The 13,380-nt window shown below is 41.5% G+C and overlaps 1 protein-coding gene across 6 annotated transcripts in view; it reads right to left on the bottom strand.

Moving 5' to 3' along the window:
- The window catches only part of col16a1 (collagen, type XVI, alpha 1), an 84,768-nt gene that overhangs the window by 9,342 nt on the left and 62,046 nt on the right, over positions 1 to 13,380 (bottom strand). For 5 of the 6 annotated variants that reach the window (XM_085148336.1, XM_085148333.1, XM_085148337.1 and 2 more), the window contains 19 exons: positions 11,550 to 11,600; positions 11,339 to 11,458; positions 11,101 to 11,142; positions 10,945 to 11,016; positions 10,774 to 10,818; positions 10,015 to 10,059; positions 4,286 to 4,339; positions 4,139 to 4,192; positions 3,966 to 4,019; positions 3,845 to 3,889; positions 3,689 to 3,742; positions 3,565 to 3,600; positions 3,415 to 3,477; positions 3,267 to 3,338; positions 3,086 to 3,139; positions 2,884 to 2,928; positions 502 to 546; positions 200 to 253; positions 28 to 81 (listed from right to left, as the gene is read on the bottom strand). In XM_085148336.1, the coding sequence (XP_085004462.1) occupies positions 28 to 81; positions 200 to 253; positions 502 to 546; positions 2,884 to 2,928; positions 3,086 to 3,139; positions 3,267 to 3,338; positions 3,415 to 3,477; positions 3,565 to 3,600; positions 3,689 to 3,742; positions 3,845 to 3,889; positions 3,966 to 4,019; positions 4,139 to 4,192; positions 4,286 to 4,339; positions 10,015 to 10,059; positions 10,774 to 10,818; positions 10,945 to 11,016; positions 11,101 to 11,142; positions 11,339 to 11,458; positions 11,550 to 11,600 (1,059 nt within the window). The remainder of the gene's footprint in view (positions 1 to 27; positions 82 to 199; positions 254 to 501; positions 547 to 2,883; positions 2,929 to 3,085; positions 3,140 to 3,266; positions 3,339 to 3,414; positions 3,478 to 3,564; positions 3,601 to 3,688; positions 3,743 to 3,844; positions 3,890 to 3,965; positions 4,020 to 4,138; positions 4,193 to 4,285; positions 4,340 to 10,014; positions 10,060 to 10,773; positions 10,819 to 10,944; positions 11,017 to 11,100; positions 11,143 to 11,338; positions 11,459 to 11,549; positions 11,601 to 13,380) is intronic. The other variant, XM_085148335.1, reaches the window with a different exon arrangement.

The following is a 13,380-nucleotide window of genomic DNA, read 5'->3' as shown; positions in this document are numbered from 1 at the left end:
ATATGTTTGAAATGGAAGTGAACTTACAAGGTGGCCCGGAGGTCCAGGTCTCCCCTGAGGTCCTGGCGTACCTGGATCACCCTGGAAAGGCCACAAACTGACTGTGATGTATGCCAACTCGCGCTTTTAGCTTCCATGCATAGATTACTGATGTGCTTTATAATCAAGTTGGAGCAAAGATGTAAAGCAAGATAGTCACCTCATGTCCCGGTCTGCCAGATGGCCCGGGTGGACCTGTGGGTCCGGCTTCACCCTGCAGGGATAAGAAACGTATGAATATAAACTAAAGGAAGCACGATAAGAATGCAGGACTCTTATTTTGGGAGATTCAAAAGAATAAGTTAGCAAAGCTACAAAAAACTCCCCAAAAAACAGACTTTCATTGTAATGATCAGCTTGATAAAAACAATTTGGTTTCATGGTTTCATGCAGAAGAAAGACGGTGTAAATGTGACTAGTTAAGAAGGCAGACACGGTAAAGCAGCGAGCAGCGAGGCTAACCTTCTGTCCGGGAAAGCCAACGTGGCCGGTTTTCCCTTTGAATCCCTGAGGAGAGACATCAAAGAGAATGAGATTGGTACAGTATAAAAATTCACAAAGTCAAAGCAGCCAAAAGAAGAGACAGGCATGTCTTTGAAAATCCTGAACACCTGCTCTTGGGTAGAACACAAACTGTGATATGGCGAGAGAGGAATAAAAAAAAAAAGGAGAACTGGAGGGACAGACAGCTAGTCATGTCTCCAGTGGAGCGAAGCTGCGCTGCTATACAAGACAGAAAGTTAGGGAGATCTTAGGAGGAGCGATGAAGGTTAGAGGTTTTAGATTTGGTTACATTACGAGTAACATCTACAACCTTAACAAGAGTCGGTAAAGACTGCACGTGTAAGTGCTGTTCCAACATGGCTGAGGGGAAGCAAAATATCGCGAGTCACGCTGTCAGTTAATTTGCATAGGGCAAACCCAGAGCAACTTTTAAAAAAGTCAAGGAATTACATCCTCACACCTGTCTTAAAAACCTTTTTCTACGCTTGAATTCATTTTAATTTCAAAGTGAGTCCCAACATCAGGAGTGAAAACAGTGCAGCCGTGTTTGACGTTCTGTGTCTCCATAAAGAACGTTAGGTCGGCTTTAAAGGTACAACAAAATGATTAGTCATGCAGGCTGATTTGCATACTTGTTTACTTTTTGCAATAAGCCATGGCAATGTACACGCTCTGGTCACTTTATTAGGTACATCTGTTCCAAACACATGATAGAAACTAAGTTCAAACCGAGCACGACTGAACGTGGTGCAGTTATTGGTGCCAGACAGGCTAGCCCTGCGTATTTCAAAAACTGCTGATCATCTTGGATTTTCACCCACACAACCATCTCTAGCATTTACAGAGAAAATAATCAGTGAGCGGCAAAAATGCTTGGTTGATGCCAGAGGTCAGAGATGAACGGCCAGAGAGCGTGATTGGAAGGCAACAGTAACGAGAAGAAAAAAACAAAACAAAAATACTTGTTTCAACCAAGGCTTGCACGAGGACATCTCTGAAAGCACAACACTTCAAACACTGAAACAGATCGCACTGGCTGCCACTCCTGTCAGCTAAGAACAGGAAACCGAGTCTATAATTCACACAGGCTCACCAAATTTGGACAACAGAAGAAGACAGTCACGACATTTGTTTGTTAGGGTCAAAATGTGGCAAAAACAAAATGAAAGCATTGATCGATCCTGTCTTATAACGGTGGTTCAGTGGTGGGAGATATTTTCTTGGTAAACTCCGGAGCTCTTAGTACCCCAACTGAGCATCTTTTAAACACCACAGCCTGAGCATTGTTGATCACATCTATACTAAGACCACAATGTGCCTACTGTATCTTCTGATGGCTGCTTTGAGCTTTGCTAATCACAAACCTCAAATCACCTCAAACATGATAATGAGTTCACTGTAGTCAAATGGCATCCGCAGTCACCAGATCTGAATCCAACACAACACCTTTGGGATGACAAATCTGCAGCAAATGCGTGATGCTGTATTGTCGTGTACGTTTAAAGTGTCTGCCGAATGGACTGGATCACCCAAAACATGCTGAAGAAATAATTAGATTAATTTCTGATGTTAACATTGAGAGGAAAAAGGCATTTACATTTATAGCATCACTTAATGAGCACTTGTGCACTTAGATATTGCTGCTGACACAGCTTAGCTGATGACTTTAACTCACTAAATCACATACTGCTAATTTGCTAATTAGCAGTAGCCTATTGAACTTTTCTCTCTCTGTTGTCCTTTAAGGGGGAACGCTGCACACGCTGTCTGGTACCTGCTAAGCACACTGAGAGGATTTGTGACGTGATGTGAACTGAATTAAGGAAACAATATTCCAGGTAGTTTTGGGATATAGTCAGTTCGAGTACGGACAAAATAAAACGTACTGTGGAAAATGCACGTGTGTGGAAAAAAGACATAAAACACAACCATTAACTTCAAGCGGTGTTACCAGGATGGATATTCTATCTGTATAAAAATGAATCTCAAGGTAACATTTTATAGTAAATAGTAAATTGAAGGGTTTTTTAATGTTAAACAATATAATTGTAATCTAATTACAATCCATGAAAGCGTGCACCAGTAAGGAGGGCAATTCATGAATAACTGATGTGTCATAAATTACAATCTTTTTTATTAAAAAATTAAAGCCACATAAATGTGAACATTAATAATGAGCCAGCCTTAATTCTCTGCACAGTTACATAAAAGATTTCATTCTCAGTGTTTTAAATCTGAACAACCAAGATCAAGTTGATGCAAGATTTTATTAATAATAACATGATTTTTGTACAATATGAAAAGATACTGTTCATTCTGATTAGAGGAGGGAATACTCACGGGCATTCCCCGGGGTCCTGCTGGGCCTGGAGGTCCTGTTTCTCCCTGATGAGAAAAAAATAAAAAGAGCCAGTGCCAAAGATCAGCTATTACAGCCACATCTTTACTCATCACTGCTTTTTTCCCCCATTATATACTGTGTGTTTGTGTGTACATTGCATGTGTGGGCAGACCACCCATCTGATTCATGCATGTGACCTACCCGCAGTCCTGGCTTCCCATCTTTTCCGTCAATTCCGTCAATGCCACGGGGGCCCTTTTAATATTGCAAGATAAGAGAGGACAGATAAGTACTCATAACAGCATAGAGTTCACAGGTAGGTCAGAAAGGGTCATACTTAGATTATACAGTGCAAAAAAGAAAAAAGAAAAAATGCACATACCATCAACCCTGGCGACCCGGTTGAACCGGGTGGTCCACTTGATCCTTGAGGGCCTTGAGTGCCGTCGTTGCCCTAAAAGTAGAGATTTTCAGTCCAATTTGAAGTGCGAACAAAAACTGAAACAGCTAAATGTGTGTTTTGTACTCACTTTTTCCCCTTTGAGCCCAGGAAGTCCTTCCCTTCCAGTTTTGCCGGCAGGACCTGGTGGTCCCTAAATTCACACACAGTGATACAGAAAGTCTCAACAGTAACATCAAGAACAAATGGCTGCTTTAGTGGACTGAAAGCATTTACGTACAGGTGGTCCTGGGAAGCCTGGTTGTCCTTGGAAGCCCTTAAAATATAAAGAGAAACACACTGGTAATCGGTAGTACTGGATCTGTCTGTTAGGTCTATGTGTCTTTGTGTTTTATAGTGCATACCTGATCCCCCTTAGCACCGGCAGGCCCTGCTGGTCCACTGTCTCCTTTAATGCCCTACAGACGCACAATGTTCACCCAGTTATTAAACTTAGAAATCATAAATGAAAAAGCCGGATCCTAAATATTGACAAGCTAAATTTACAATGAAATGCTGACCGGCAATCCAGCTTGTCCTTGATATCCAGGGTTACCAGGAGGCCCCTGCAAAAGGAAGGAAAGTTTTAGCCCAAATATATCCAACACAAGCATCCAGGACAGTGTTGATGCAATCCCTTACTGATTCTCCTGTTAGGCCAGCAGTTCCTGGGCTTCCACGTTCGCCCTTGAGTCCCTGATAAATAAATAAAGGCAGAAAATTATTGTCTGCTGACATGTCAGTATCACCCCCCAGCTGTCAGGATGATGTCAGTGCTACCGTTTCTTCATAATCAAGCAGGCAGAGTGACCTACAGGCAGTCCAGGAGGGCCCATGGTTCCTGGGTACCCAGGCGTCCCTGAAGGACCCTAAAGTAGAGATCACAGAATCAATCAAATATGGACAGCACTTATTTTTTCTCCATGCTATAATGTGAGACAGAATGATTGCGTGATACTTGCCTGATCACCCTTCATTCCCGGGAGGCCATCTGACCCTCGCTCACCCTGTTGACCCTGAATGTGACAGGAGGGAAGAAGGATTAGAAAATGAAGAAGAGGATGTGATATGTACGTCTGCGAGAGAGGCTCCCCTGGCAGAAATAAAAGTGACAGGGTAAGTCAATATCAAAGAGTGGAAAAGGCTAACTAGCTTGGATCACATCCCCATGAGACTCCCTATTTGATTTTGTCCTCGGCTCTATACCTCCATGAGGCTTTAGCTCTGAGGTGGTGACACCTGGGAGAAAATCAATATGAATACATACATAAAGGGATTTCTATGGAACTTTTTAAAAATTTACTCAACATATTATCCAGACACTTGCCTTGAAATCCCATCCTCCACGTTTCAGGTGGAAATTTGAACTTACATAAGCTTTTAGACACCAGCTGTAGCACATTAAAAAAACAAAACAAATAGCTGACACCAGCAACAATAAAATGACATGTTATGAACAACAGGAAATCATAGAAAAGCTATATTTCGTTATCTGTTGACATTTGAAATCAAAGTATTTCTTGGTCGTTTTATTCTCTATTAGTACAGGTTTACATGACTCGCAATAATCTATTCAAAATAACTGCATTCAGACCGATATACTAGCCAATATTAGCGATTTGCTAATATCAACAGCAACATTTTTAAAGACTGACAAATAAAAATTAAAAAGTAAAGACGAACTAAACACTCTTCAACCATGGTATTAGTTATGATGTTGCGTATTTTGTCCACCAGAGGTTACTCTCCACCTTCCCTCTATGTATGGTTGGAACGTCACAAACACAACAACCAGCTGATACCAGCAGAGCCGGGTAGAGCTTAAAGGAGTAATCCACAACTTGTGTGACAGTAAAACAAGATTATTTTGAAAATTCATGTTATTTTTGCAAGAACTCATAAATAACTAAGAATACCAAATGTCAGTGAAAACTGTTAATTTTTAGGTCTGAGAGGGAAAAAATATCAGCCGATATATCGATTTGAAATGATCAAATATCGGTATTGATCTTAAAAACCATTTATCAGTTGGGCTCTAAAAATAACCCATATTTATCTTATAGCTTGTGCAGCCCACTAAGCTCATTTTCCATCAGAAACAAGCTGTATTAGTATTTCTTTCTTTAAGCTAACTTTCTTTTGATTGGCTACCCTATATGTGGGGTCGAGCTGTGGGGTCAAGCTGCATGCCTGAGACGACCGCCTCTTTGACATCACACAGATCCAACAGAAGACTCCAGAGTCTCAAGTCTGTACTTTTGCCTCAGTGCGATTAATGAATACACACTGCTCTCATTACTTACTGTACATTTAATATGAGAGAACTCATGATCGGTTATTACACAGTGTCTGACAGTTCACCAGCTGGGATTTCCTTTACCTTGGCAAAATAGACAGTTTGTAAAGCAAATGGTCAGAAATGAGAGAAAACTACCTCACAATTAGGCAACTGCCTGATTACCTTTAGTTTATACTCTGATCGTGCTTACCGCTGTTCATAATCTACACCTGCAAAAGCCTACATTGAGCCAAGACGAAACCCTGTGATTGGTTTCCCGTCATTATCAGGAACTTCTTAACTACTGAATAAGCAGCGTTTTCAACAGCAGGGTAACACTACTCTCCCTCCCTCTCACAAACAACACAAACAGACACACTGCTGCACACAGCAGAGGCTAACACCTGCTATAAAGCGATACTACACCACAAATGGACTCCATGCAGTGCTCACACGGCTCACTCATTTAGCATCTCTATTCTCCTAAAGCAATAAATCTGTATGAGGGGAAAAGGGGAAGGGGAGGGCTGCGTCCACACAGAGAGTTGCACAGCAGTGCAACTCTCCATCACTTAGATGGGGGAATAATTGAACAACTGGAGAGAGAGAGAGAGAGAGAGAGAACCAAATCGTTTCCTCATCTGACATAACTTTCATTAAACAGCCACAAAGAAAAGATGGCGCAAGACGGAATAAACAAGGGTGGCTTTGATTTAAAAGTGGGAGGATCCACAATTCAGAGGAAAAGACCAATACGTAAACAAATAGAAAATTGGTTCGCAGCTTTAGAACAGTGTTGGGAAGCAGCTCGACTGCATTGATTCAAATGTTGTACTTAAGTACAGTTTTGAGGTACTTGTACTCCTACTCCTCCACTTTTGCACAGAAGCTGTAATCAATTTTACCTTTATTAAGGAGTGAACATTATATGTAAATTTTGTAAAGGTATGATGTGAACTTTCCTGCAAAATGTTATCCCGTTTAAGGTGGGCCAAGCATCAGCTCGTGTAAAACTGTTATGCAATTTGATCCATAACCTTTTGAGCATTCCGTCAAACAAACAGACAAAACAAATCCATTGCATAACCTCTTATTGCAAATAAGCAAGAGGGTACTTAGGCCTTCGGACATTTATCAGATTTGCGCGAGTCGTTTGAAATTACAAGTAATTCTCCTTCTCAACTTGTCAACTGGAAAGGGAAATAAAATAACAGCTTAAAGGCAAAATGTAAAACTGTAGTGTTGATCTGATTTTACAGAAAAAAGCAAAGGATTAAGAAAATAAAAAAGCCTTCTTCTTTTCTTCCTCTTAATTCCCCCTTAAGTGGCCTTGGCCTATGTGGTCAATTAATCCAGCACTCATGAGATAGATATATATATATATATATATATATATATATATATATATATATATATATATATATACACACACACACACACACACACACACACACACACACAGTGGGGCAAAAAAGTATTTAGTCAGCCACCGATTGTGCAAGTTCCCCCACTTAAAATGATGACAGAGGTCAGTAATTTGCACCAGAGGTACACTTCAACTGTGAGAGAGAGAATGTGAAAAAAAAATCCATGAATTCACATGGTAGGATTTGTAAAGAATTTATTCGTAAATCAGGGTGGAAAATAAGTATTTGGTCAATAACAAAAATACAACTCAATACTTTGTAACATAACCTTTGTTGGCAATAACAGAGGTCAAACGTTTACTATAGGTCTTTACCAGGTTTGCACACACAGTAGCTGGTATTTTGGCCCATTCCTCCATGCAGATCTTCTCAAGAGCAGTGATGTTTTGGGGCTGTCGCCGAGCAACACGGACTTTCAACTCCCGCCACAGATTTTCTATGGGGTTGAGGTCTGGAGACTGGCTAGGCCACTCCAGGACTTTCAAATGCTTCTTACGGAGCCACTCCTTTGTTGCCCCGGTGGTGTGTTTTGGATCATTGTCATGTTGGAAGACCCAGCCTCGTTTCATCTTCAAAGTTCTCACTGATGGAAGGAGGTTTTGGCTCAAAATCTCACGATACTTGGCCCCATTCATTCTGTCCTTAACACGGATCAGTCGTCCTGTCCCCTTGGCAGAAAAACAGCCCCATAGCATGATGTTTCCACCCCCATGCTTCACAGTAGGTATGGTGTTCTTGGGATGCAACTCAGTATTCTTCTTCCTCCAAACACGACGAGTTGAGTTTATACCAAAAAGTTCTACTTTGGTTTCATCTGACCACATGACATTCTCCCAATCCTCTGCTGTATCATCCATGTGCTCTCTGGCAAACTTCAGACGGGCCTGGACATGCACTGGCTTCAGCAGCGGAACACGTCTGGCACTGCGGGATTTGATTCCCTGCCGTTGTAGTGTGTTACTGATGGTGACCTTTGTTACTTTGGTCCCAGCTCTCTGCAGGTCATTCACCAGGTCCCCCCGTGTGGTTCTGGGATCTTTGCTCACCGTTCTCATGATCATTTTGACCCCACGGGATGAGATCTTGCGTGGAGCCCCAGATCGAGGGAGATTATCAGTGGTCTTGTATGTCTTCCATTTTCTGATGATTGCTCCCACAGTTGATTTTTTCACACCAAGCTGCTTGCCTATTGTAGATTCACTCTTCCAAGTCTGGTGCAGGTCTACAATTCTTTTCCTGGTGTCCTTCGAAAGCTCTTTGGTCTTGGCCATGGCGGAGTTTGGAGTCTGACTGGTTGAGGCTGTGGACAGGTGTCTTTTATACAGATGATGAGGTCAAACAGGTGCCATTCATACAGGTAACGAGTGGGGGACAGAAAAGCTTCTTACAGAAGACGTTACAGGTCTGTGAGAGCCAGGGATTTTCCTTGTTTGAGGTGACCAAATGCTTATTTTCCACCCTGATTTACGAATAAATTCTTTACAAATCCTACCATGTGAATTCATGGATTTTTTTTTTCACATTCTGTCTCTCACAGTTGAAGTGTACCTCTGGTGCAAATTACTGACCTCTGTCATCATTTTAAGTGGGGGAACTTGCACAATCGGTGGCTGACTAAATAGTTTTTTGCCCCACTGTGTGTGTGTGTGTGTGTGTATATATATATATATATATATATATATATATATATATATATATATATATATATACATACATACATACATACATACACACACACACACACACACACTCACACTCACACTCACTGGCCACTTTTTAGGTATACCTGCTCAACTGCTCATTAGTGCATTTATTTGCCAAGAAAAGTCTTTAAAATCATTTTAATTATTCTTCACTGTATAGTGATACTGAAGCAAAGTGCATGAACAAAACCAAACTACTGTGCATTTGCCAAAACTGCCGGCGTAGTCAAGACGATCTGCTGAAGGTCAAACTCATCAGAATGCGCAAAAAATATCAGTTAAGTGACTTTGGGTGCCTGACTGTTTCTGACTATTTTAGAAACTGCTGATCTGCTTGGGCTTTCCCACACAACCGTTTACAGAGAGTGATCCAAAAAAGAGAAAATATCCAGAGAGTGGCAGCTCTCTGTGAGAAAATGCCTTGGTGATGCCAGAGGTCAGAGAAGAAATGCCAGATTGCTTTGAGAGATGGCAGAACGGAAATAGTCACTCAAATAACCACTCATTACACCCAAAGTATGCAGAAGAGTATCACGTCAAACCTTGAAGCAGAAGACTGCACCAGGTGCCACGTCTTTTAGCCAAGGCTACATTTAGCACGGGCTCAGCAAAATTGGACAACAGATGATTGGAAAAAAATGCTAAATGGCCTGATGAGTCTGCTGCAAGTGTCATAATGGTGTGGGAGATGTTTTCTTAGCACACAGTATTCCCATCTTCTGATGACTCCTTCTAGCAGGATAATGCTCCAATTTCTTTCACTTATCCAATTCAGAGTTGCAGAGGAGGGCTAGAGGCTATCTTAGTTGTCATAGGGTGAACGGTAGGACATGTCACCAGTCTGTTGCAGGGCTCACAAAGAAAAACAGACAACCATTCACATCCAGGTCCAATTTAGAATGGCCACTTAACCTGCCTCACTAACTGCATGTCTTTAAACCGTGGGAGAAAACCCACACAGACACAGAGGGGAACAAACGCCACACAGATGATGGATTTTAACTCAGGACCTTCTTTCTACGAAGCAACAGTGCTAACCACCGCACCAACATGCTACACGCTACATTGCCCAAAGCTCAAATCATCTCAAACTGGTTTCTTTAACATGAGGACAAGTCCTCTGTGCTCAAATGGCCTTCACAGCAACCACATCTCAATCCAATAAAGACCCTTTGGGATGTAGAGGAATCGAAGAATCACCATGGGTGTGCGGCTGATAAATTTTGCCTTTGCTAAATAAAATGGGAAAATAACTGAAGTCTGAGAATTTAAATGAAACTTACAGGTAAACCAGGTGGGCCCTGAGAACCTGGAAATCCAGGAGGTCCCTGCAGATAGAAAATAATGAAAGGAACACTTTAAAACACCCGAGACATAAAAGTAACAAGAATACACACAGGAAAAAAAAACAAATTACCCCTTTTGTTTAAGCTGGTTTCAATTTGTTCCTGACAATTAGGTGAATGCTGCACTAGGCATGCCAACAGAGCGCTCTAGTGTGGGTTTGTGTGAGTCAGCCTTTCAGAGTTTAGTGTTATGGCACCCAGTGCGCAACATTTTCACTGGGGCCAGCAGGGGGCTCTGTGATTTCATGGAAAGTGGAAGGAATAAACCTCCACCAAGTCACTTCAATTGCAAGCTTTGAGACAAAAACCCAACGGTGCTGTCCTACAATAATCATAACAAGAAAAAAGATTTTTTTCCCCACTCACAGAAGTACTGGCAAACTAATGTAAGGCAGTGATTAAAATGCACTTTATAGTTTTTGAACATTTTTCTGTTGATAACAGAATTTTCAGAGTGGTAAGTTGGAGAAAGATGTCATCAAAGTAGTGGAAAACTTTTTCTTAGTATCTTAAAATGGGAGATGCAGGGTCATACATATGAAAGATTAAGATTCCAGAGTAAAAGCCCACTGTTACAGCTTCCTAGTGTTATGATTTTTATTAAAGAAAACCAGCTAGGACTCAGTAGGTTCACCCTGCTGCAAATCAACTTCTGATGAAGCTGAACTAAAGCTGAAATGTAGCTAAAACCCTTACCATGTTTCCGGGCATTCCCGCTTGGCCTCTTTCTCCGGATGGACCCTGAAGTAAACATGAAGAATAAAGATCTCTGTAAAGTAATTTGCATATACATACTACAACAAAAACAGATCGGCAAAGAAAAACATAAGAAAATTATATTATGCACATGAAGACACTCTGACTCACTGGATCTCCTTTTGTTCCCGGTGATCCAGGCATTCCTGGGATTCCAGGTGTTCCCACACAAGGCTGATCGCCCTGTGAGATGAAGAAATAAAATACCAGGAAGTGAGCACGCAAGTCTCTGTCATTGTAAACACACAGGCACTGACTTCAACTAACCCTTGGTTGTGTTGCCTGCTCCGTGTGCAGTCTCTCCAAACACTGCGAGCAGACAGGGCGACAGCTTATCAGACCAATGCCTTACTGTCACACTGAGAGCCAACCACATTAAGCCATGCACAGTAGAATTTAATGCAAAACGGCATTGCCATTTTGCATTTAGCAAACAAATTGCAGCTGGTCTATTATTTCCTATGATTCTGAATCTGGAGAATCACAGAGTACATGCGAGCCTCACCAAGTCACAGCTGTCCAAGGGAGTTACGCCAGGCCTGCCCTGGTCTCCCTTTTCTCCCTTGGCACCAACCATCCCCGGCACCCCTGGCAACCCTTGGGAACATCCCCCTTCGCAGTCATCCTGTGTCACACACAATGAAACAAGCACACATGTGTATACCCAAACACGCCGTGCCATTCCCATTCCATGAAGGTTTTAATGATAAACTTACATCCTGACTTCCCGGGGAGTCTCGAGGCAGCTGCTTTGGTCCGATGTAAGGCTGCAGAATAGGCATGGAGATGGAAATTCCATGAATGTGATTTTAAACATTAAACTTAAAAATGACCACCCACATTACAGCCACCGACTCTGCTCTGGCTTATTTGAGAGAAAACAAAAATACTTTATGCTCTCCAAGCACAGTTCAAGGACAATGTTGTAACTAAGCCAAGTTACTTTAACAATTAAATAATGTCATAATACCATTATTTCTTAATAATGCAAGAGTACAATGCAAAATCCCTTTGGTAAGGTATAGTAACATTTATCGTATAGACAGTCTGTACAATGAATGTCTATTGTTTAGACGTTTATTGTACAGACTTGTACTGGAAATTGAACGCAGTACCCTGGTATCAATTGAGTATCGCATTTTAATTCTGCTAGAAAAAACAGACCCACATAGGAGGGCCATTCTCATACAAAAAAAAAATTGGTTTGTCAAAGTAAGAAAGTTGCAAACATTTACTAATAATGTCTAAGCTGGCAGATTGCGGTTAGGCAACTCAACATTTTGCTGCGGTAAAGGTTTAGCTTAAGACACAAACTTTCCGGTGGCAACTGTGTCTGCTAGCCGACCAAACATAGTCTTGTTGTCACTGTCATTTTCTAGTATTTGTCTTGCTATTTTGCTGAACAAATACGATTTCACAGAGTTGTTGAAATTCCACACTTGATGGGGTACACTTCACTTTATCACCGAGGGCTGCTTTATCACCCAAAGCTGCAGAAACCTGGTACAAACTGTCACAACCTTTGCAAGCAATATGTCTGTGTATGACTATCTCATTCCGCACAATGTCACAACAAAACAAATTACCGAGGCTCCAGAAGTGAAGGCATTTCAAGTGAGAGACACATCCAAGCTGAGAACTAAATTTTTGTTCCTATCACAGTACGTGAGCTCAATCATTACATTCTATAACCTCCAATGGGGGTGTTGGAGCCTTGGAGAGCTTTTTGCTGGGCAAGAGATGGGGGTAAGCCCTGGACAGGTCACTTTAGAACATGCTTGTTTTTGGACTGTGGGAGAAAGCCGGGATGAAGCCGGGATGCAATATTAAAAAAAGAGACACAGAGAGAGAGAACAAAAACAAAAAACTTTTTATTTCTATTAAATCAAGTCCAAAAGAGAAAAACTTCAAACTCAGAGAGATAAACAAATGCCACAACAGAGTGACAATCTCCAGTTATTATAAATCCTGAAACACAACTGCTCATTACACACACCCATCGCATCTACTGTGAAAGGCGGTCAGCACCCTATCAAAGCAGTGGGACCCTTTCCACTGAGTGAGTCTGTCAATAGCACCTGGCCTGGTTTCAAAGTCATTACAAACCCATTTGACATTGTTCAAACTGGAGCTAATAGCTGTGAAGGCTATTTTATGCCGCACACTATTGGTAATTATTTGAGCTAAAACGAGGCCTTGTGCATTAATAGGCTCGCTCAAAAGAAAGTTCTCTATAATTTTTGCATGTATAATTTTACCTCAGTTATAGGAATAATGTTTACTTCTGCCACGCTGCAAAGGCATGTGCCAAATTGCAAATTTGGACAAATGTTTTGTGCAAAGGTGAGCGCATGGAGGGCAGAGTTCAAACTTTTCCACTGGAGGCTTATGCTACAACTCTTCCCTCCCCGATTTCCAAGCAGACTGTGACTGCGTGTATGCACAGACGGTGCTTTATGTGCTCGTATTCAACACTTGTCTGCAGTTTCTATAAGATCTTTTTTTTTTAAAAAGTAGGACATTTCTTTTCGTCACTGAACTACTTGT

Source organism: Neolamprologus multifasciatus, chromosome 22, assembly GCF_963576455.1.
Source record: "Neolamprologus multifasciatus chromosome 22, fNeoMul1.2, whole genome shotgun sequence".
NCBI classification, from domain to species: domain Eukaryota; kingdom Metazoa; phylum Chordata; class Actinopteri; order Cichliformes; family Cichlidae; genus Neolamprologus; species Neolamprologus multifasciatus.
Note: the sequence above shows the minus strand (reverse complement) of the source record. Positions and strands in the feature narration are given on the sequence as shown.